This window comes from Poecile atricapillus, chromosome 1 (genome assembly GCF_030490865.1).
Source record: "Poecile atricapillus isolate bPoeAtr1 chromosome 1, bPoeAtr1.hap1, whole genome shotgun sequence".
Taxonomy (NCBI): domain Eukaryota; kingdom Metazoa; phylum Chordata; class Aves; order Passeriformes; family Paridae; genus Poecile; species Poecile atricapillus.
Window position 1 is genome coordinate 1,375,748 of NC_081249.1, and position 23,314 is coordinate 1,399,061.

The 23,314-nt window shown below is 47.3% G+C and overlaps 2 protein-coding genes across 5 annotated transcripts in view; one reads left to right on the forward strand and one right to left on the reverse strand.

The window, feature by feature from the left end:
- Nucleotides 1-2,629, reverse strand: part of SON (SON DNA and RNA binding protein) — a 37,532-nt gene extending 34,903 nt beyond the window's left edge. For 3 of the 4 annotated variants that reach the window (XM_058843031.1, XM_058843014.1, XM_058843039.1), the window contains exons 1-2: nt 1,694-1,852; nt 897-1,060 (exon numbers count right to left, since the gene is read on the reverse strand). In XM_058843031.1, the coding sequence (XP_058699014.1) occupies nt 897-1,060; nt 1,694-1,782 (253 nt within the window). In that variant the 5' untranslated portion in view covers nt 1,783-1,852. Of the gene's footprint in view, nt 1-896; nt 1,061-1,693; nt 1,853-2,386 lie in introns of those variants that run through there. The other variant, XM_058843022.1, reaches the window with a different exon arrangement.
- Nucleotides 2,630-9,376: 6,747 nt separating this feature from the next.
- Nucleotides 9,377-23,314, forward strand: part of GART (phosphoribosylglycinamide formyltransferase, phosphoribosylglycinamide synthetase, phosphoribosylaminoimidazole synthetase) — a 29,792-nt gene continuing 15,854 nt past the window's right edge. Inside the window, exons 1-11 of the mRNA XM_058843090.1 lie at nt 9,377-9,503; nt 12,013-12,161; nt 16,842-16,937; nt 17,506-17,680; nt 18,313-18,424; nt 19,610-19,678; nt 20,432-20,557; nt 21,126-21,213; nt 21,605-21,690; nt 22,220-22,388; nt 22,919-23,150. Of these exons, the coding sequence (XP_058699073.1) occupies nt 12,017-12,161; nt 16,842-16,937; nt 17,506-17,680; nt 18,313-18,424; nt 19,610-19,678; nt 20,432-20,557; nt 21,126-21,213; nt 21,605-21,690; nt 22,220-22,388; nt 22,919-23,150 (1,298 nt within the window). The 5' untranslated portion in view covers nt 9,377-9,503; nt 12,013-12,016. The remainder of the gene's footprint in view (nt 9,504-12,012; nt 12,162-16,841; nt 16,938-17,505; nt 17,681-18,312; nt 18,425-19,609; nt 19,679-20,431; nt 20,558-21,125; nt 21,214-21,604; nt 21,691-22,219; nt 22,389-22,918; nt 23,151-23,314) is intronic.

Sequence of the window (23,314 nt, forward strand, 5' to 3'; positions counted from 1 at the left end):
AAAATGCTCAAGGTACCACTGAGCAAAAAAAACCCAAAGCAATCCCAAACTCCTGCAAGCAGAACCTCTGAAATTAACATTTTTCTGTGCTGCCTCTGGAACTGTGCTCACCCAGCACACTGCAGTCACCTGTGTTTCAACTCCCAAAAGTGAGAAATGCTGTAATTACAGCCTTCATCACCTCACCAGCCCTCCATAGTCAGAAATTTTTCAGCAAGGACCCGTCCCACAAGAGGGGACACTCAGATGTGACTTTTTAGCATTAAAAAAAATCTAGTAATTTATTCAAGATCTGAGATTGACACATCAAAATCTCTTAACCTTTGCAAGGCTGCACTGTAAGTATCTACACTTTAAAACAGCAAATCATCTTTGGACTGAACAGTTCATCACAAATCTGTTTTGTAATAAAAGTTCTTTCAAAATAATCCTGAAAACCAACCCAAAGCACAAACTGCATCTATCAGCTTTGGCACTAGGAACAGCTCAGTGGAATAGATAGCTATAAAATAATACAAAATTTATAGACAATATAGGACCATATTCTATAGATACAGAATATAATTCCATATTGTCTATACAGAATTATATAAACATATATGTGTACATATATGTAAAATATTTATCTGTTTCAGAAGTGGAAGGAAAAAACTCCACCTTTTCCCCATACCAATGCTTACATACAACAACCAGCCCAATTTTTAAATTATATATTTCTCTGGCCACCTCTGGATGTAAAATCACAGCAGAGAAAATATTTAACCAACTCACAGCAAACACACAACTTGTCAGAGGAGCAGCTCCAAGAAGCACATTTTTACCTCTATGAAAACTGATTTTAGACACAGTCACAACTTTCTTACCAAGCACAGATGTGCCAAAGGGAGTTTTATTACCTGGGTTGCACTGCAGCTCGGTCCCGAGGGCTCCGGAGAGCACTTCCTCTATTTTCTGCACTATCTGATCACTCTGACAACTCCCAGCAGCTCCAGAGGCTTCGGAAGGCCCAGCTTGCTCAGCTGGGATCGTGTCACCATTGGGCTGGCCTTCCACCTTTGCACTAACCAAAACCAAAACAAAACAAAACAAAACGAACAAAAAAACCCGAACTTAATACAAGTGTTTTTCAACAATTTTTTGATAATTTTTGTCATTCACATACATTTATTATATCGAGCCCTTGAGACCAGAATTCCAGCCTCCTGAAAAAGCCGTGTTCTTAGGGAAAAGTCTGCCTTTAATTTTCACTTATTCAGCCCGGACAGTCTGTGACTGTTGAGACGCAAGGGAAAAAAAACCACATTCTGGAATGTGCCACATCCCCGTGCTCGTACGACCTTTTAGGGGTTTCCTCCACAAAATAAATACACACAATGAGAACTCTTTCAGCTTTTCCACGCTCTTTCTAAGGTCTTCCTTCTTTTACGAAATAAACTCGGCGAATTTAGCCGTAAATAAGACAAACCATACAGGTGCCTGCCCCGACTTAAGGACAGCACCGAAACCGGGGGGAGAGCGGGTGGCCACTTCCCCCCGCCGTCTTCTCTCGGCCCCAGAGCCGTGTCTCCCTCAGGGCGCCCTCACGGCCGCGACCCCCCCGGCCCCGCCATGTTGCCGCCGACTCGACCCTCAGGCCGCGGCCCGTCTCTCTCCGCCCCGCGCCCTTCCCCGCCGCTCCCCACCGCCCCGTTACCCGCCGTGCTGCTGCTGCTGCTCCTCCTGGATCTCCCGGAATTTGCTGACCACAAAGGACCGAAGGATCTGCTCGATATTCGTCGCCATGACACCCCCCCTTCCTTCCTGCCCCGACGCGAGGCCTCCAACATCCCACAGTGCACCGCGGCCCGGGGCGCGCGCTGACGTCCCCGCAGCAAACCCCCTCGCGATTGGCCGCGTTCGCTGTAAGCCCTCTCGCCATTGGCCGAAGCGGCGTGTGGCTGAGAGCGGCCGCTCTAGCGCGGCGCACGGGCCATAGAGCAGCGGCGGGTTCCGGCGGGGGGGAGGAAGGTCTCGTGTCCCCTCAGCCGCCGCCGCCATGTTGTGGCGCTCCCGCCACCCCCCCCGCACTTCGCGCCTGCCGCCGCGGCCGCCGGCAGAGCAGCCCCGAGCGTATCCCCGTGGCCCCGTGAAAGCATTAAACCAGTCCCCGGCGCCCCGTGCCCACACCGCCGCCTTGCACAGACCCCTTCCCCAGGCAGACACACCGCCCCGCCGCCGCCACCGCTCGCGGCCCCTCTCGCGCCCCGTACGCCGCGTCCGAGCCCCCGCGGCCTCGCGGAGGGCAGGAGAAGGCACCACGGCGGCCGTGCCCTCCGGTGCGGTCCCCCCGCGTTCTCGCCCTCCCTTCCCCGGCGCCGCTGGAGTCCCCGCGGCGGCCGCTGCTTACCCGGCTGAGGCCATGGCGGGCTGAGGCGCGGCGCCGGCGGGTGCGATCGGGAGCGATTCCATCGGTGCCCATGGAGCGGGGCCGAGCCCCGCGTGTGCTCCGGGCGGGCGGCGACTCTCAGGGGGCCCTGCCCGCACACGGGCGGTGCTGCTGCTGCTGCTGCATCACCACGGGGCCCTCAGCCCCGGCTCCATGCGAGAGGCGCCCGCCCGCGCTCCCTCCCTCCCCCTCCGCCCGGCGGTGACACGCACATGTGCTCCGGGGGCTGGCGGCGGGGCCGCGAAAATTAAAGGAACAAAGAGGGAAAACCAAAGGGAGGTGGATAAATAAAGTGCGCCTTTTGCCCGTCTAGAAAGCCGGAGCTTTTCTGGCGGTGATGGAACGCGCCGAAATGAGTTTGTCCAGAGTACAGCCACCCTAGGGACCCCCTCAGTGCTGCCCCTGATGCCTTAATCAAATCAAATTTTAATTATATGGGTGTTCAAACAGGCTGTAAAATCGAATACTCCTACGGCTGGAAGACTCCCCGTACACAGTTTCTGTAGTGGTAACTTAGGGGAGTTAGTTGACATGAAATAAATTTAAAATACCTCCAAACCTGATCTGGTGAGTGGCATCCTTGCTCATGGTAATCACTACATGGTCTTTAAGCCATCCTGGGATTCTACGAAAGCCCAAGTAAAACTGTTTAATTACTGCTGGGGCCTAAAAATTTTTAACAATATTATTTAATAACCATTTGCAAGACCCCTTAAAAGCAGCATCATTCTTCACTATGTCCTGCTGATCTGCCTTAATATTGACTTTGAAGGAAAAAATTAATCAGACTTGGATCAACTTGCTTACTTTTATGTCACACTTGATTTATTCCATTTAAAGTATAAAGTAGTTACTGTTAAGAAGTCCTTATACCTGGTTCATGCCATGCTCAGATTAATATATCTTAGATTTACTGGTAGAGCACTATGTCACATTTGATATCAAAGTAAAGACTTAAAATGTTTCACTTGAACAATTTCAGACATATTTGGATTCAGCTGATGCACATGGCCTTGTCTCGACCAGGCATATCAAAAACATGAAGAAAGGTGCCCCAAAAAAGCCAGAGAAGTACTTTAATGTGTGCTGCATGTTTCCCTCTGACTCCTTATAAACAAAACTAATGTGATAATTACAAAAAGTCCCTTTTCTTGAGGATCCACAGCCCTACAGGAAAAATAACTGTTCTTGCTCTCTCTGTCTCTGCTTGCTGAATAAACTTCCTTTTATTTAATTTCTTTTATTTGGTTTCAGTGTCAGGTAGTTTTCAGGCTAATTAAATTTTTAACTTTCATCTTGTGAAGACCAGTGATTGTTGCTGGTAATGTCCAATTAGTAACATTATAAGACTTCAGTAATAATAGTTCTGCTACAATCATCAATGCTTAGAGCGTTTCTTCATGCAGCTCTTTCAAAGGAGTCTGGGGTGTGCTTAAATACGCAAAGAAATAACATTAAGCCTTATTTCCTAAGGTATTTTACAAACAGTGATGTTTTCACATTACAGCAATTGAAGGGAGGAAAACTGTGGTTCAAATCTTGTTTTATTAATAGTATTGTAGCACAATTGTAATGCTAAATTAGACTAAACGTTGCCCAATACTCTTTGGTTTCATAGAGCAGAAAGTTCCAATGTGAGACAAACTAAGGAGTTGCTCCTATGTGGTATTTCAAGGGATGTAGAGACAAAATCCACCTTTGCACAGCCCTCACAGACCACCACCCTCAGCCCCTGAGGCAACTGTCTGACGCATAAAATAAAAACAACCTACTCATCCCTAAAGTCTTTCGGCCGCCTCTCCCCCTTTCCCCACCCGCCTCATATTCCCAGACTTGAGGAATTTCTGTGCCAAAGGGAACTCCGGGTGGCCCTGTCGCGACATCGCTGACACGCTCTCGTCCCTCCTCCCGCGCCGGTGCCGCGATGCTCGCTGGGTGCTGTAGTTCCGTGCCTGGCGGAGGATCCTTCCCGCTCTCGAATCCCCCCCTGGAGCACAGTAAGTCACCGAACCGCGTTGGAACCGCGCAGGACCGCGGCTCCCTCGGGGTGTGCGGCTGCCGGTGCCCCCCGCGCTGCCCGGGCCGGGCTGGGGGCGCGGGGGGCGGCCCGGGGCCATGTGCTCCCGTGCCCGCGCCGTAACATGGCGGGGCAGCCCTCACGGCATCCCCGCTCTTCAGGGCAAATTCCCTCACGGCATGGCCCTCGCGGCACCCCCCTCATGGCATCCCTGTCATGGCTTGGCTCTCGTGGCAATCCCCTCATTGGCAATGCCCTCATGGCTTGGCCCTCACAGCATAGCCCTCATACAGTACCCTCAGGGCTTGACCCTCACGGCGCCCCCCTCACGGCAGTCTCCTCATGGCAGTCCCCTCATGGCATGGCCTCACAGCATAGCCCTCCTGGCAGTCCCCTCATGGCTTGGCCTCACAGCATAACCCCCACAGCAGTACCCTCAGGGCATGGCCCTCACAGCATCCCCTTCATGGCAGATCCTCTCCCGGCATGGCCCTCACGGCATCCCCATCACAGCTTGGCCCTCATAGCAATCCCCTCACGGCTTGGCCTTCACAGGCCAAAGTGGTGAAATATTTGCTTGAAGTAAATATTCAACTTCCAACCTCCCTGGTTTTGGACTTTGATTCACTTGGATTCTTTCCCTGCTGTTTGCAAAGTTGGGGGCTTACCAGCTTTTTAAGCATTCTTTAAATTTATCCAGTAGATATTGGAATTAATGAGCAGAGTTAATACTTATGCCTCTATTTTGTGTATATAGCTGAAAGGGTAACACAGAAAGTGCATTTCAAGGGTATTTCTCCCCCTTGTCATGGTACAAAACACCGAGCACTTCCAGCATCCTACATTGCTTGAGGTGTCAAATTTAGTACTATGGGGGTGGTTGTAAAAGTTTATGATCTTATTTATTTTTAGCAGCAAATCTTGAGGGAATGTTTTCCCTAGAAAAATGCCAAATCCAGCTGTTTGGAGGATCATACCTAGACACAAGAGGCCTGTCTTGCAGAGCTTCAGCTTGGAACATGAAAGATACATATAATAATGACTTTTCTTCTGTTTTGTTTTCTACACCACACTGAATGACAGGAGGTGAAAGAAGATGATCTTTAAGCTCCCTTCCAACCCAAACCTTTCATATTATATATAGCCAGGTGAGAGGTAGGAATTTTTCCTAAATAGAACACATGAGCAAAAAAAGCTTATTTAACCCAAAGCTCTAACTGAAAATCATAATTGCCACCAGATTTTGGAAGCCTCTAAGCTACTTAAGCAGCTCTTCATGTATTGAAGCCTGAGGAAGTGAAAAGTTTTTTAAGGCTGTGTTTTTTTCCTTCAGGATGAGCCTAATCCTGCCCCAACCTAAACTTGCAATTCCCTCGTAAGATTCTGGCCATTTTGCAGATTTGGTTGCCATGGCTGTTTTTTGTTGTGCTTCAGAGCTGCCTGCACACTTGGCACAGTGAATTCCCTCTGGAAACAGAGCCACACAGGAGAAAAATGCAGGGAGAGGTGGATGTCTTCCCTTCCCCAGCCCCTGGTTTCCTGGTGTGTCTCTCCCTGGGACAAGGAGCAGGCTGGGCAGGAGGTGGGAATGGGAATGCAAACTTGCAGCCACTGAGTGTGTCCTGGTCACTCCATCCATTGGGATGATCCAAGGGCACAGCTGGGCTTGCTCTCTTCACCCTCCCTGGCTGCCTTGTGCTGCTGCTTCCCTTGTCCTCGCTGTGGTGATCCTTCATCCCTCAGGGAGTTCGCTCAGCTCGCTAAGCTGGGAGCATTTCCTTTATATATCCATACAGACATATTTACTGCGCTGCACTGGTTACCATCATGGTGTCAGCTTTCCAGCATTGTTTTCCTGATCCGAGTGACCACACTCCCTTGGCACAGGCAGGAGGGAGAGGAAAGGAGAGCCTGGAGGGGGAGAGGTTGGTGGGACCAATGGGGAGCTGCCCCAGGCATGGGCAGCTCAGCCCCGTGTGCACCCGCAGTCGCTGAACCTGCAGCTTGCGCATCCCGAGCCTGAACGGGGGCCAGCAGCTGGCAGAGATTCCCTGGGAAGGCCGGCTCGGAGCTCCCCTGCTGTGTGCCGAGCTCTGGGAGCGCTCAGAATGTGCACTGGGCTCCTAAGGAGAGACTCAAACCATGGGTTAGTTCAGAGAGCACAAGAGCTGGTCCAGCTCACAGGGGTTTGGGGCCACCCGGCCTGGCTGTGGGTGAGTTTGGGAGCAGAGTGAAGGATGACAATTTGGATCCCATAGGAGGGAATTGAAGTTGAGAGGAGGGAGTTTCAAGTTTGAAATTGGGAGGAGGAAGTTGCAAGTTTTGTCTTCTCCAATCCCTTCTATTGACTTTTTTATCCCATAACAAGTCTATGAAAAAAACCCTGAAACTCATAAACAGCTCAGACTGCTGGGGTCAGAAAGACACAGCCCTCAGGAGGGTGGGAACTGCACAGTCTTCCCAATTTGGGCATTCGGGCTTTTTCCTGTCTCCTGTGAGAATTCATTTTTTTCTTCTCCTGCCTACTGCAAGAGGAAGAATGAACCTTGTCCTTTAGTCCAAAGCCAAGTGATGAGAGCTCCTCTCCAGGGCTGGAGGTTGTGGATTTGAACCTTCACAGTGACACTGAGCTTGGGTCTGCAGTGTTTGGGAAAGTGCTGTCACTGCTGGGCACTTTTTCAGACTCAGCTCTAAGAAGGGTAGGAGTTCATTGCATCCCAGGCTGGTTTGGGTTGGAAGGGACCTCAGAGCTCATCCAGTTCCAGCTCCTTGCTCTGCTGAGGGACACCCTCCACCAGACCAGGTTGCTCCAAGCCCCATCCAAGCTGGCCCTGAATTAAGACACTCTGGGCAAGGACCACGTCTTTGATCTAAAGAAACTCAAATGCCTGCATCAGTTTTCCTGAATCCCGGTGTTGGGAATCAAATATACAGAGGGACACAGAGGAAAACAACAGCACTGGAGCTTAATTTAAAAAAAAAATACACTGACTGAAGTGAGCTTCAGTCAGAGCCTTTGCTGTTTGTGCTGGAGTGCAGAGATCTGATTGTAGTTGCACCTTTCCTGCTGTAGTTTGAGGTGAGGTGATAAGGCACTGCCTTATTAAAATACTCCACCCAGATTGAATATTTAGATATCTTGCATCACACTGGAGAATAAATTGCTTAAGCAGTTTATGTTTTCTTACAGAGTTTTGTTCATAAATGCAGCCAAGGAGCTGAGTGTAACCCCCAGGTGTGTGCACAGGGTAAGTTTGGGAAGGTCAGTGGCTCCTGTCCCTAGGAAGGGACAGGGGAAGGACAGCACCTGAGTGGTTTCCTGTCACTGCTCCCTGGGTTTGGAGCCTCCCTGTGCAGGAATCGGGATGGGAAAAGCTCTCAGGACTGTGGGGTTTGCCTCCCTCACTTGATTTTCTCTGCTCCACAGGCCCTGGTCACGAGGAAGAGTTCCCTGGTTTGTTGGTGAGCCCCAGCTACCTTCCTGCAGCGAGGATAAAGGTCTCCAGGCTGATGCTCCTCCTTGCTGACTTTGTCCTGGCATCCTCGGGGATAAGCTCTGGGAATCTCCTTGTCTTCACTCTGTCCTTGCCTCCTCTCCCCCTGATACACGGAGTGATTAACTCATTTCTTCTTTCCTCTTCTCACTTCATATAAGGATCTAACAACAGACCCTCTCCTGAAATGTCCCTTATCTTCATTTTAAAACATCTTTTAAACAAACATCTCCTCCTTCTTTACCAAAGCAGACAATGGTTGCAGAAGGTAATGACACCCCGTGGTTTGGAATCTTTAAGGATTTCACGTGTTGCTTCCAAAATGCCTGGGGGTGTGATAATCCTCACAGAGTAAATATCTACCTTGTGATTGGCTTTAGGTCTTTTGAGAACAAATTTTTGACTACTGGATCAGTGACAAAAATAAAAAGGAATGTTGCCTCTTGGGATCTTTATTTTTGAAGTGAGGTGCTGCTGGGAAGCAGAGGGGCCTCCATGACATTTTGAGTGTCAGTGTAAAACAGAGGCTGCCATGGCTACATCTGAGCCTTCCTAAACTGGCACTGCCACCACAAGTTCTTCTCAAGCCACATTCCTAAATAAAAGTTGCTAGGATACCATAGTGGGATGCACAAATAACACTGAGCTTCAAAACAAATGTGTGAAACTTAATTTTCACTCACATTTTGATATCAAGTGATTAACAATCACCAGGCATGGCTTGTTGTATTTACTGCTCCCATAGAAAGCTTTGGGCTGTACGTGATGAATTCTTTCAGCTGACAATAGTACCAGAGCATGCTGCCTCAGGGAGGAAAAGGAGGTGACTCTGAGTGAGTTGCCATCGTGGTGAGTCCCTGGAGGTGGCCACAGTGTCACTGGGTCTTCAGGCTGTGCTGATCAGCAGTGAAGGCTTGGTGGAGTGTGAATTTCTTAAGGGCCTTAAGCTGGAGGAGAGCAGGGCTGGATGGGACCTTGGGCAGGAATTGTTCCCTGGCAGGGTGGGCAGGGGCTGGGATGGAATTGCCAGAGCAGCTGGGGCTGCCCCTGGATCCCTGGCAGTGCCCAAGGCCAGGCTGGACATTGGATGGGCTTTGAGGTCTCTCCCAACCCAAACCATTCCATGATAATTTTCATCATACCCCTTATTTATCACGCTGTTGATTACATAGACTAATTTTTATTTATTGCAAAACTGTAGATCCTGTTTTTTATATATAAAGAGAATGTTCACAAGCTGATTAATAAACAGTTTTTAACTGAGAAAAAAAAAAAAATACCTGGGATGGGGCAGAATTTATTTTGCTGTTTAGAAACAACAGGATGAGCTTCTCCTGTCCTGCACAGTTTTTGCCTCTCACTCCTGCAGCAATTGTAGGGGAGCTTCTGTCCCCTGTTCCCAGCTGGAATGGCTGGAGTTCCCTGACCATTGGCTGGCTCTGGGGTCATCAGTGGGGCGGGAATGTCAGGGCAGGGACATTTTAACCAGGGGCTGCCAATCTCTGCTCTCTTTGTGCCTCTGAGCTCCTGAGTCCTGCTCTCCTCAGCCTGGTACACATAGCACAGAGTGAGTAGGGGCTCCCTTGGGTTTAAATCATCCTGGGTTAAAGTTTTAACTTAATTACATTTTTAAATATTTTTTTAACATTTTAAAAGTTAAAAGTTTTAAATCTTTTTTTTTTCAGAAAACAATGATGTGTATAGTTCAACTTATTATTGATAAAATTTGCCTTAAAAAATACTGTTTAGTGCCCACTGGCTCTGGACACTGCTGGCAGTGCTCTTTTAACTTCAAGGAGACAGCTGCCTGCTGTGTGATAAATGTTCTTCCACCTTACTGTGATATTGCTGTCTTTATCTAATTCACCCCTTTGTTGTATCCCTCATTCTTTTCTTCTTGCTTGAGTTGTAATATAAAAGAGTTGAGCATAATGTGGTTTCCCAAACAGCTACACCATAACTTACAATTTTTAGCCTGACCTGAGCTTTTTTATTGCAAGTAATCATAGAGTTTTATACTTAAAATATGTCTGTAACATTGCAATATTTGGCTCTAGGCTGGATTAGAAACCAATTGGTCTTCCCCAGCATGAAACTACCATTTAATGTTAACTCTGGTGTGTTTAGTTGGTAGAAAACAACTCAGAGTTAATTTTCTGTATTTTGTCCTTCTATCCACATTTATTTTGGACTTTATTCTGTCAGGATGTTTAGCCTAATCCAGATATTTTGCTTCATCAGGGCAGCTTTAGTCAAGTCAAGCTGTAGCAGCTGATGTGAGGGAAAGGCACATCCCTGCCTTATCTGAAAGTCTGCTTTGGATCATTTTTGCTTTCCCTTAGAAATCTTCTGGGTTTTGTTTTGGGTTTTTTCCCTTTCCAAGATATATTTTGTGTTGTCATCCTCTCTTGTCCTGCAAAGGGGGGGCTCTGGGCTCACCTGGGGCACTGGACACGTGCAGGTCAGTGACCGGCTGTGTGACGAGGGTGACCCTGGTTGTGTGTTGCGTGTGCTGGGATTACATCAGGGACACTCCTGGCTTTCTGTCCTAAACCCTTCTCTGGGCTCTGTTCCTCCCCCCAGCACAGGGAGAGTGGGAGGTGATTCCCTACAGCCTCTGCTCTGGAGCCAGCCTGGGAGAGCTGGGGGTGCTCAGCTGGACAGGAGAAGCTCCAGGGAGAGCTCAGAGCCCCTTGCAGGGCCTGAAGGGGCTCCAGGAGAGCTGGAGAGGGACTGGGGCCAAGGGCTGCAGGAATTGCCAGGAGCCAGGGAATGGCTGCCAGTGGCAGAGGGCAGGGCTGGATCTTGGGATCTTGGGCAGGAATTGTTCCCTGGCAGGGTGGGCAGGGGCTGGGATGGAATTGGCAGAGCAGCTGGGGCTGCCCCTGGATCCCTGGCAGTGCCCAAGGCCAGGCTGGACATTGGGAGCAGCTGGAACAGTGGGAGGTGTCCCTGCCATGGCAGGGGGGTTGGAATGGGATGAGCTTTAAGGTCCCTCCAACCCAACCCAACCCAACCCAACCCAACCCAACCCAACCCAACCCAACCCAACCCAAACTATCATTTTAGCTCCAAATAAGGACATACATAACCAGTTTATAAATTACATCCTTCTTTCCTTTCTTTACTGTTTTCTGAATTCTAATGGATTTTGTCATTGCAAGTGAACTCTTCCATCAGTAAATATGTGGAGAGTGCACAGAGCAGTAAATCTCAGAGAGCAGCTCAGGGAACACGTTGTACTTTTGCCGTGAGCCCCACGTGTGTAATCCATGTGTGCACACCCAGGCAATGACGTGGTTATCCCTGCACCCACTGGCCAGCAGAATGTCCATGTGCTTTTCCAAACCTCACTGGAATGGGACAGTGGAGTGGATACCCCATATTACCTCATCTGAGTGAACTCCTTTATTAATTCCACCTGTTGCTGGCCTTGTGGTTGTTCTCTCCAAGGAAAGCCAGAGCTGGAACTTACTTCCTTTTCTCATTGCCTGAAGCCTTTCCTTTCCGTGAGGTGTTCAGAGCTTTTCAGTCATTGCCTCTAAAATCTCTTGACTGGTCCCATCCAGCTCCAAACACTCTGTGTTCATACAGTGGCTGCATTAGAAGGGCTTTGACCTTTGCAGGTTTGGATTCTCCAAGGAACTGTTGCTCAGAGAAGCTGTGGACTCCCTATCCCTGTCCCACCCAAGTTGGACACTGGGGCTTGGAGCAGCCTGGGACAGTGGAAGGTGTCCCTGCCATGGCAGGGGTGGCACTGGATGGGTTTTAAGACCCCTTCCAACCCAAACCCTTCAGGGAGTCTGTGATTCTCTAGGTTGCAAATCCCAGCCTGGTTACTCATCAGGGTTTTTCCTCTATCCCAGTTTTCTGTATAAGTGGGAGCAATTTCCAATCAAACCCAGGGTAGTTTTCCTGTCAGGTTCCTGTGGTGCTCTGGGGCAGTTCAGCCTTGGAGGTTTAGTGTGTATCACATCTGATGAAGTTCTCCAGCACTTCATGGTCCATGAAGCTCTTTCTTTCCCCACTTTCCCCAGCTAATTCCAGCTGTTTTCCTTTGTCCTGCTTTCCTGCAGGGCCATGGCTGAGCGGGTGCTGGTGATCGGCAGCGGAGGCAGGGAACACGCCCTGGCCTGGAAGTTGGCCCAGTCCCCGCAGGTCAAACACGTGTTTGTGGCTCCAGGAAATGCAGGGACAGCTGACAATGGAAAAATCTCCAATTCAGGTAAAACCAAAAAAAATACCATTTTTAAATTTGATAATTCAACCGAGATGTTGCTGAGTGAGCTGAAATCACGGCTGGTAGTGTGAAAGGATGATGATGATAATGAAATAATAATGATGATGATGGATTACTATTTTTCAAGGTTTTGAGCATATGAAATAGATTTTAGATGCAGTTAAGAGGAAAAAAAAACCAACCAAAACCTGAGCAAAGCCTTGTGTAAGTTGTGTAATTAATTTTATAAGATCTCAGCTGTGAAATCTCATTCTTTAGGTTTGGGTTTGGAGGATTCAGCCATAGCTGTTCCTCTGGAAATTCAGCTCAGGATAATTGCTGTGGCTGCCACCTAAATTCCCTCTTGTGCTCTCAGAAGTGTTTTGAAACCCTATGATCCCCACAACCTGTGACAAGGACACTTTGTCACTGTGAACATAAATTCATTCCTTTGTCTTAGTGACCTTAAGAAATCAAGGTTACCTTCAAATGTTTCTCTGTGTACTGACTGCTGGGTTGGAGCTCTTTAACATATTAAGCTCTGAGTTGCTGCAATTGAAACTTTTCATAGTTATTAATTTGGAGAAATCAAGCTTCAGATGTTGCAAATTGAGCATCCAGAATTTTGAGCTGCATTTCAAAAAAGCCTGGTCTGAGGTGCTGGCACGCAGGGAATGAGTCCAGACCACAGAGATTCCTGTGTCCTTTACAGAACAGATCCTGATTTAGGGGCTTTAACTCTCCTGAGACTTCAGTTTTCCCTTTGGAACATGTGATAAGGTGTGGAATTCAAGTTAACACAGGGTGCATGTGAATGTGGATCAGACACATCCATTTTCTGCACTTGTGCTGGTGTGGGAGTAGCTTTGCGTGTTGCTGTCTCATGGGGACACGTGAGTGCTGCCAGGTTCTTGTACAGCAGGTAATTATTGAATAGAATTCCATTGGAATGCTTAATTACAGGCTTTTGAAACAACTTGGTCCATCATTTCTTTGACCAGTCACAGCATCATGAGTGAGCTTCTCCTCACTCCAATTTTTTGCTCTGTTTGGCCTTTGAAGAGCTTGACAAGACCAGAAAGTCAAAAAACCCCCTTTACCCTTGTGCTGAATGGGTTCAGTGCCAGGCTGCAGGGCCTGTGGAATGGGAATTCCAGCATTTTTTTTCAAGCTGTGCCTTTTTGAACTCCCCTCTGTTTTTTTCTCTCTTTCATCCTATTAAAAACACTGCACCAGTAGGTGGAAAATGCTTGATCTCAAGCCAGGTCCATGAATTTATTCCCATGTGGAATAAATTATTTTGTTCTGTAGATGGACTCACCTGTGCTTTGGGAGAGAAATCTTCACCACCCCAGGAAGAACCTAGAATTTATGAAGAGTTTGACTTGTGTGGGTTTTTAAGGAAAGAATTTGTCTCACCTGTTCAGGAATTCCAGTGCTGTCACTGGGGCCTTGATTTAATTCAGGGTGGAAAATGTGGAACAGCTTTACAGCAGCACATGAGCCCTGTTATGTTGTGTGGGAAACAATACTTGGGATATCTGGGAATCTCCTTCCCTAGTTTCTGGGTTGTTTTTTTTTTTTGCTATAATCAAGATTTGGCTCTGTAAGTTTGTCCTCCCTTCGTGGTCATGGAATTGCCTTTAATTAGGATTGAAGCTCTGGGTCTTGGGTGATTACTGAAATATGAAAAAGTGAGCTGAAAATTATAAATAACCTTAAATCTTTCAAACTTAGTCTGTACTCAAGTAAGAAAAATATTTTTTGTGGTTGATGTGAGCTGGTAATTGTTCCCAGCAATAAAGTGGGATTTAGGTTGGGTGCCTAAATACAGGTTTATATTTAATTTAGGTGGATTATCAGGGCAGTTTTGGTGCAGAAGTACAGACAATGGCTTGCTGAATGCGTAAGTGTGCCTGTGAATGAACTTCACCATCCTGACACCTCCTTCTGTCACATTTTACCTCTCAGTGTAACTTGTGCTCTTAAATTTAAGCTCCACCTTTGAAATCCTTGGTTCAGGGTCTTCCTGTCTGGTTCCAAAGGAATGTTCAGCTGTTGTTTCAAGCAGTCAAACACAGCTACAGAAATGTCCCCTTTCAGTCAACAACCTGAGAACGATGGCACTTGGGGGGAAAGTTAAAATCACTGGATGAACAACACCATTTGTTCCTCCTTTTTTGTTCCTAGGACATTTCTCCATCCTGTAAATTTTGTGCCACACTCACTGTTCATATCATGAGATCAAACCTGCAGCAAAGAAGTTTGGGGTGAATTCCAGGCTCTCCTGCTCGGAGAGGGACAGGAGTATCTGGAGTGCCGAGGCAAGGGGGAATGGCTTCCCACTGCCAGAGGGCAGGGTTGGATGGGATGTTGGGAAGGAATCCTTCCCTGGGAAGAGGGGAGGCTCTGGCACAGGTGTGTTGTGCTTGTGGGTGAGCTAGAAGTCAACTGGCATCAACTGCACACAGATGGCAAATGCCTTTGTTGGTGGAACAAAATAACTGGGCTGTTAAAGAGGTGCCAAGGTGATTTTTATTTGTGTTCTGTCTGGGTGTTCCCCCCACCCCACTTGAATAGGGTAAACCTATAACCAAAATGTAGATTCTGTTGTGGAATCAGGAAATTTTTGGGGCAGGAATTGTTCCCTGGGAACGATGAAAATTCCCAGAGCAGCTGGGGCTGCCCCTGGATCCCTGGCAGTGCCCAAGGCCAGGCTGGACATTGGGAGCAGCTGGGACAGTGGGAGGTGTCCCTGCCATGGCAGGGCTGGGAATGGGTGGGCTCTGAGGTCCCTCCCAGCCCAAACAAGTCTGGGGTTCAATGGTTCTATGAATTTATTCATCCAGGGTAAGGGAGCACAGTGGGCACTGATCAAAGTCCTGTCACCTCCTTCCTCCCATCACTCCCCAGAATTTGGCTGGAGGAGACCATCAGCTCCCGGTGTAATGCCAGTCTTCTGCCATGGCCTAAGGACAAGAGAAAATGGCCCTAAATTACACCAGGGAAGGGTCAGATTGGAGATTGGAAAATATTTTTCTCTGCAAGAGTGGTCAGGCCTTGGGATGAGCTGCCCAGGGAGGTTTGGAGTCGCTGTCCCTGGGAGTGTCCCAGAGGAGTGTGGATGTGGCCCTTGGGGACAGGGTTTGGGGTGATGCTGGGTGGGACTGGATGGTCCTGAAGGGCTCCTCCAGCCCTGGTGATGCTGGGATTCTGTTCTCCCTTTGCCAGCACCGTGCCCTGGTGTGTGCAATCTCCTCCCTGCACAAGCAGCCAATCCACACTGGCCTCATCTCTTTTCTGGCTCTCTGGATCCATTTCCATCCTCTGCAGACCTTGGCTTTATTTATTCATGATAAAAGCCGTGGAATTGCAGGGTCTTTGCGTAACTTTTGTATCATGAGATTGACATTATTGTTTTTGGTGCAGGACGTTTCTTTCGTTTGCACAGTTTGGGGCCTTCCAAGTGTCATCACACTGAATGTTTGTTTTTGGAAAGATAATGGTTGTAACAGCCCGAGCCCACATATCCTCAGCCATAATGACAGCACAGTGTCCTTTTTAATTATGTTCACCATAATGTAAAAAAAAAAAAGTTCTGCTTCCCCTTGCTTTCAAAGGGCTCAGTTTAGTGCAATTTTTAGGTGGCACTACAGAAAGAAAGAAAAAAGAAAAAGGATGAGTTGCAATTCTACCACCAGCCATTCATCCCCAAGACCCTCCTGGCACCAACATCTTAAAATCACAGAACTGTGGAATGGTTTGGGTTGGAAGGGACCTTAAAGCGCGCCCAGTGCCACCCCTTGCCATGGGCAGGGACACCTCCCACTGTCCCAGGCTACTCCAAGCCCCATCCAGCCTGGTCTTACCTCTGTAAAGCTCCATGGTGACCCTCCTCAGGGAGGAGACTTGCTGGAAAGAAAGTTGTATTTTTTCCTTTAGAATTTTTTATTTTCTTGGATTCTTTGCGGTGCTGCTTGGGCAAACAGGGTGTTCCTAGGGATCAGACCTGTCTGGCTGGCAGCCCAGGGGATCCCAGAGCTTTTTTTTGTCACCTTCAAGAGCAAGGTGGGTTGACAGGGCTATGAAGGTGGGGAAGGGTCTGGAGGGGCCCCACGAGGTCACTGGGTCAGTTGAGCCTGGAGGAGCCTGAGGTCAGAGCTCCCCGGGGCTGCAGCTCCTCCCGAGGGGCAGCGCAGGGACAGCTCCGGGCTCTGCTCCTGCCACAGGGACAGCAGCAGGGAGCGGCTGCAGCTGGCCCAGCAGGGATTTAGGTTGGCTTTTAGGGCAAGGCTCTTCTTTCCCCAGAGGCTGCTGGCACTGCCCAGGCTCCCCAGGGAATGGGCACGGCCCCGAGGCTGCCAGAGCTCCAGGAGCATCCAGGGATGCCCAGGCTGGGCTTGTTGGGGGGTCTGGGCAGGGCAGGGGGGCACTGGGGGATCCCTGGGGGTCCCTCCAGCTCAGGATATTCCATGATTTATGACTCTGACAGTGGATGTCCAGCCAGACCCTTTGCCTGGGGTTTGGGGCTGTGTTTTGGGTGAGTGTCTGTCAGTGTGGGCCTCACTCCTCCAGGTTCCCAGCGCTCTGCCAGCCCAGAAGATGAGGCTGGTGAGTGCTCTGGGATAACTCAGTGCTGAGGAGCACTCATGGATGGGATCTTTCCCTGTTTTGTGTCTCCAACAGCTGTTCCAGTCAGTGACCACGCTGCTGTTGCCCAGTTCTGCAAGGACCAGGACATCAGGCTGGTGGTGGTCGGTCCCGAGGTTCCTCTTGCTGCTGGTAAGAGACACAGGCTGGAAATCACAGCCTTCAGCATTTAGGAAGAAAAGTAAATTTTAGTCCTTATCTGTGCATCATTCAGTACTGTCTCCAGTCTGAATGGAAACAGATCCTCTGGAGCAGTTTCCCTGAAATCCAGAGTTGTTCTGAGGTGAAAAGGAATTTGTGAAGGGGCAAGAAAGCCAGTTTTGGTTTTCCCATGGAGTTTTCATCGTTTGAAATAATTATAATTTGAGTCTTGGCAAAAAAAACAAATTATAAAAATGCTGGTAATTTTTTCTGCTTAAACCTTTTGGCATCTTCCCCAAAGACTTATGTTGACCTTTTAACTCAAAAGGTGTCTTAAACCAGGGGGGGATTGTCATCTCTTCCCAAACCCAGCACAGCCCGAGGGCCTGCAGTGGTGCAGGGTTACCTGCTCCTGCTTCCACTGAGGAAAACAGGCACTGCAGACACAGATGACTTCTTGTTCCTGGCATTCTTGCTCCAAGGAATCAGTGCAGCCCTGGACTTGGCTGGCCTGACTCCCAGAAATCATCTGGAGGTTTGTAACATGTTCTGTGTTTAGGAATTGTGGATGACTTGACAGCAGCTGGGATCAAGTGCTTTGGCCCCACAGCAAAGGCAGCTCAGCTGGAGTCCAGTAAGAGCTTTACCAAAGCCTTTCTGGATCGTCATGACATCCCCACTGCCAGATGGAAATCCTTCACTGATCCCAAAGCAGCATGTGCCTTTATCAACAGGTACAATTCTTGTCATTTTAGACATTTTCTTACTGACAGTGTGCTGGATATCCAGTGATTGCTCATCTACCAATACCTTTGGGATAGAACATCTGTGAAGGTTTCAAAGGGTCACCTACTGTGATTCTCTCAAACTGCAGCATGTCTGAGAAAAAAATGGTTCCTCCTGCTCTAAAATGAAATGAAAGTTTAGTGTTCAGTTCACAGGATAATGCAGGACAAGCTTTTGTGGCTTTTTTGTCAGTCTGCCTGCTGGGGAAAGGCAGGGAGCAGCCCAGAACCATCTGTGCTGGCTTCTTTTTCTTTTTCTCCACTAAAAAAATATCTGGAGAATTGCTCCAACTGAACTGATGATCTGCTCATCACAGAACAACCCAGGTGACCCCAAGTGATACAAGAGGAAATTCCCAAATGGAAAGCAGTAATGAACAGTCAGGAAATTCCCTGGTGGGGAAAAGAAGGAGGATCCTTTTTCAGGCAGAGCATAATGGGAAGAACCTGGTGTGATTTGTGTGTTACTCAATAAGGTTGCCATGAAAACTGAGAAGTACTTTGATCTTTCAACTCTTGAAATGTTCAGAATGTCCTTGCAAGGCCTGTTTATGTTGAATGTCTGTCCTGTGCCTTGGCAGTGCCACCTTCCCTGCTTTGGTTGTCAAAGCCAGTGGCCTGGCAGCTGGCAAAGGAGTCATTGTGGCATCGACCAAGGAAGAGGCCTGCAAAGCTGTCACTGAAATCATGCAGGTGAGAAGGGATGTCTCACACAAAACCAGCTCCTCACCACCTCAGAGCATCACAGATTTTCCTTATTTCATGCAATAGGAACTTGGCTGTAAGACATCAAACATTTTATACCCTTTTGTTTGGCCAGCTGTGAAACTCTGTTGTATTTATTGCTTGTTCCTGTAGGCTAAAATAAAACCATTCTTCATGAAAACCCACCCTTATTTCACTTATGTATGCAATTCCTTTTTCTTTTTCACTCTTTGAGACTCCTGCAGTCCAACAGGTCCCACAGTGCAGGAACATGAACTCAGTGATTGAGGTGGATCTTTACAAGCACCATTAGGACTAAGCACAGCACTTCAGTGTGCAGTCAAATTCTGCTGGGATTATTTCAAGTGGAGCTCACACTGAGGAAGAATATTCCACAAATATATTTGGAGCTTCAAGTTTTGAAGTGAGGCCAAATGAAGTAATTTTATCTGCCCAGTGAGGAACACAGAGCTGAGGCTCCCAGGTCAGGCCCTCAGCTGGTGCCAGCAGCACAAGCATCCTAAAATTCCATGGGTCTCTGCTGATCCAAGGGAGAGACATTATCTGACACACTTGTGCTTCAAGAGTCAGAGCATGGGGGCTGCAGTCACATTTTGGGTGGTCTATGGTCACTGGACAATTCATGTCTGAGCAGAGCTCAATGTCTTGTACAAAAAACCTGCGAGTTAGACATTTCTAGAGACCCCAAAATCACCTTGGCAGTGTGGGCTGGTTGGTCTTAATTTCTTAATTACCCAGAATATGCAGTCAGTGTTCAAACATTGCACTGGGGATATGAGAATCTGGCTCCCTTCCCAGTGTTGTATAAAACTGCACCTTTTTATCCAGTGAAAGTGCAGACTGGAGACTTGGCTGTCACTGCTCTTGGGGGGAATTTCAGAATGCAGAGCATGAGGAATTGCTCAGTAATCACAAATACCCTCTGCCATTTGTAAATATTCAGTGATAAATAATAATAAATAATCCTGCACTTATTTAAGAGTAAACAGAAAAGAGGAGTAGGGATTTCACATCTGCTGACATCCCTGGCAGGAGAATAGATTCGTCATCTCAAACCTGTGCTGCATTTTTATCTGTATTAAAAATGTTTCTTGTTGCATTTTCAGTAGTTTAAAACTGAAACAGAACTAAATGGATTTTGTTTCACTGTAGGATAAGAGTTTTGGCACAGCTGGGGAAACTGTTGTTGTTGAAGAACTTCTTGAAGGAGAAGAAATTTCTGTAAGTGCATCTCACTGTAACAATTTGGTTCTACCTGTTCTAAATTGTTTGGGATTCACTAAGTGCCTTCACCTACAAAGTGGAGGATTTTATCAGTTAAATTAAAACCATGCCCTGCTTATAAATAAAACTGTATTGGTTAGAGACAGCTGTGTGGCTTATTTTGGATCCTTCCTGGTTTATAATTAGCACTGTAAAATGGTTTTGAGTACTGCTCCCATTAGTCCAGACAGGGAACAACGTTACCCAGTTTGAGTGCACAACATCACCCAGTTCCAGACGATGCCAGCAGGCTTGTTATTCTGAAGATATTGAGGATAAAAACAACTGCTGTGTAAATAATTTATAAATATTTCACAAGTAAATAGCTTCATCAGCAAGGAAAAGGAAGGCTTGAAAGGAATGTAAGGCCTTCCTTCCAGGGAGGGGAAAAGAAGAAGTCATTTCCATCAGGCAGTATTTTAATTATTTTTTATTTAAAACCTTTTGAGTGTTTCTTTTTAGTACAAATGCTGATGGTATAATTTTTCTAGGTTTTATTAATTTTTGAAGGAAGGTCACACAGAATGATCCCTTCTTCCTGAGGAAAAGGCAAATGCTTTGAACCCCATCAGTTATTTTATCTGATCAGGGAGGCAGAGTTTATCCTCTTAAATAAATACCCTTTGGTCACACTGAAAATCAACCCTATGTGAACGAATTGCATTTAATTGTAAGCACACCCAGGAATTTGAACTGCTGTCCTTGTTTTAGTGCCTGTGTTTCAGTGATGGAGTCACCATTGCTCCCATGCCCCCAGCCCAGGACCACAAGAGGCTGATGGATGGGGATGAAGGCCCCAACACAGGAGGGATGGGAGCTTATTCCCCAGCTCCTCAGGTGAGAAAGGATTGATAAGGAGGGGGAAAATGCAATAATGAGGAAGGGAAAAGGGACTGATACGGGGATGTTTCACTCCAGCTGTCACTGAAAGCCTGTGGGAATGTTTAATTCCAGCATGAGGAGCAGGAGGGAATAGGCTCTGCTGGATGCCTAAAGCAGACCTGGCCAGTAAAATCCCCAGCTCCACAAATCTCTCTAAAGAGGAGGATATCTCCACTGAATTACTTGGAATTATAAAGGGGGAAGTGTTATTTTTACAACCTCATATTTGATTGGGATTTTAGTATTATGAATGGGATTTAATTATGAAATGCTGCTCATTAGAACCAAGGGCTTAAACCCACAGTTTCATCTTGTGCCAAACAAAGCTAATGGTGAATTTTGGCTGTGGTTTGAGGTAGTTTGGGGTTTGTTTGATAGAGAACTTCTATTGGCAGAAATAGAGAGAAAAATATTAGCTTTCCATTGGAGTGAGCAAGAAACCATCCAGGAATTCTGCCTGGCTCTTAAAAACACAAAACCAAGTCCTCCCTTTTTACACTGTTTTCTAATAATTTTTTATTAGATTTCTAAAGATCTGCTGCAGAAGATAAGAGAGACTGTTCTTCAGAAGACTGTTGATGGCATGAGGAAAGAAGGTGTCCCCTATTTGGGTATGTATAAAACTTTGGGATTTTCAATCATAAAGAGAACAACCTTTTATTTTGCTTTTTCCTCTTTGTAGCCTAACTCACACTGGAGGTTGAGGGAAACAGCTTTGATTTATTAGGAACTGGATTTGTTACCAGTGCCTTGATTCAGAGTCCATGGAAATCAACAGAGGTCATTTTGTGAACAGGGGATAATTTCTCAAGTGAGGAGGAACAGAAAGGAAAATATTCAAAAATAAGCTGTAAAATTGTGACAACTATTTCTGCCTGATTTATTTTTACCATTTCTCAAATTCACTGTGCACAGGTGGCAGCCTTTTAAACCCTGTTATCAACAGATTTAAAACAAGTGAATTCCTGAGAGATTTTTTTCTATAATTTTTTTTTGTTCTAGGTGTGCTTTATGCTGGATTAATGCTCACCAAAGATGGGCCTAAAGTTCTGGAATTTAACTGCAGATTTGGTGACCCAGAGTGTCAGGTGAGTTGTTTATGAGAGGAGTAAAATCTGTGACCATCTACCACTGTTGTTAACCAGATTTGGGGTGAATAATCAGCTCATTGCACCAAGATTTAAAATATTTGGGTTGTTTGTTCAAGGCAGAAGGTCTGAAAGGAAATTGTTCTTTTCCAGAGAGGATTTCATTAGGCTGGACTCAAATCTGGGCTGTGCAAGGGTCAGCTTGAGAAGAGCTCAGCACTTCCCTGTCTTTTCTGGAATGGATTCTGGGTTTTTCCTTGTTCTCTGCTAACAAGTGGAACAAAACTCTTAATTTCTATTCTTCAGAACAAATTAGGTTCTTTGTCCTCACCCTTTCCTCCCCATATGTAATAATTCTCTTCAAGGACAGAAATTCTCTTCAAGGCTCTCACAACATACACTGTATGTCTGATGTCTGAAAGTACAATATAAGGGCAGATTTAATGCTGTTTTTTCAGCTGCATTAGTGTCTTTACAAGGCCAGGAAATGCAAGATTACCTCATCTGATTTGTTGCTGTGTTTCTGCAGGTGATTCTGCCCCTGCTGAGGAGCGACCTGTACGAGGTTATGCAGGCAGTGATCAACAGGAGGTTGGCCAGCTCCATGCCAGCCTGGAAAGAGGACAGTGCAGCTGTGACTGTGGTCATGGCTAGCCAAGGCTATCCAGGGGCATATCCCAAGGGCTTGGAAATAACAGGTAAATAGAGCAGGAGAAACTGCAGGAGGCTCATTCCCCCCCTGGCCTCTCCCTGTTCTCTCCTGCTGCATGAAGGTGAATCGCTGGAACTGAGATTCATAGAAACTCTGGTTCTGGGTCAGCAAGAGCAGGTGAATTTTCACACATCTCAGTTTATTTTGGTGTATTTTCAGTTCTCCACGCTGTTCTTTGATATTGGCACAGCACTGATATTTAATACCTGCTGCAGTCAGGAGGGTCTGATCAGGGTTCTTGGGTCGCGTTGATGCTGAAGTTTTGTGCTCTGGGTGTCACTGAGGCATAAAAACCCAGCTGGAATCAGTTGTTGTGTGCCAGCTTAATGCCTCTTCCCACATCCCTGAGCACACAGGCAGACTTGTCTCTCCTCCAGAGGTATTTTTTACAGATTTATTCCCATTTCCCAGCAGGATCACCCTGACTTCATCTGCGCTTTTCAGACACAAAGTGCTCCGTATCTCTTCACTGAGAACGTTCTAACCAACAGCTGATCTTTTCCACAATACCCACAGGGCTTGCTAAGGCCAAGCAGCTGGGGCTGGAGGTGTTCCACGCAGGCACAGCCCTGAAGGACGGCAGGGTGGTGACCAGCGGGGGCAGAGTGCTCACGGTCACGGCCATCAAGGAGGACCTGCCCGCGGCGCTTCGGGAGGCCAACCTGGGCGTGGCTGCCATCCACTTCCAGGGGGCCATCTACAGGAGGGACATTGGCTACCGGGCCATAGCCTTCCTCAGGCAATCCAGGTAGATATTCCAAATCCCTGAAATGGGAATAGCTGGTGTGAAAAGGTTCTAAGCACATCCCTGGTTGATATTAATAACCGCTGTTGATATTCTGTGTAACTCTTGACAAGTTTTAACGCCATCCTTGTACTCAGCCTCAGCAAGACCAGCCAAGGGAGGAATAT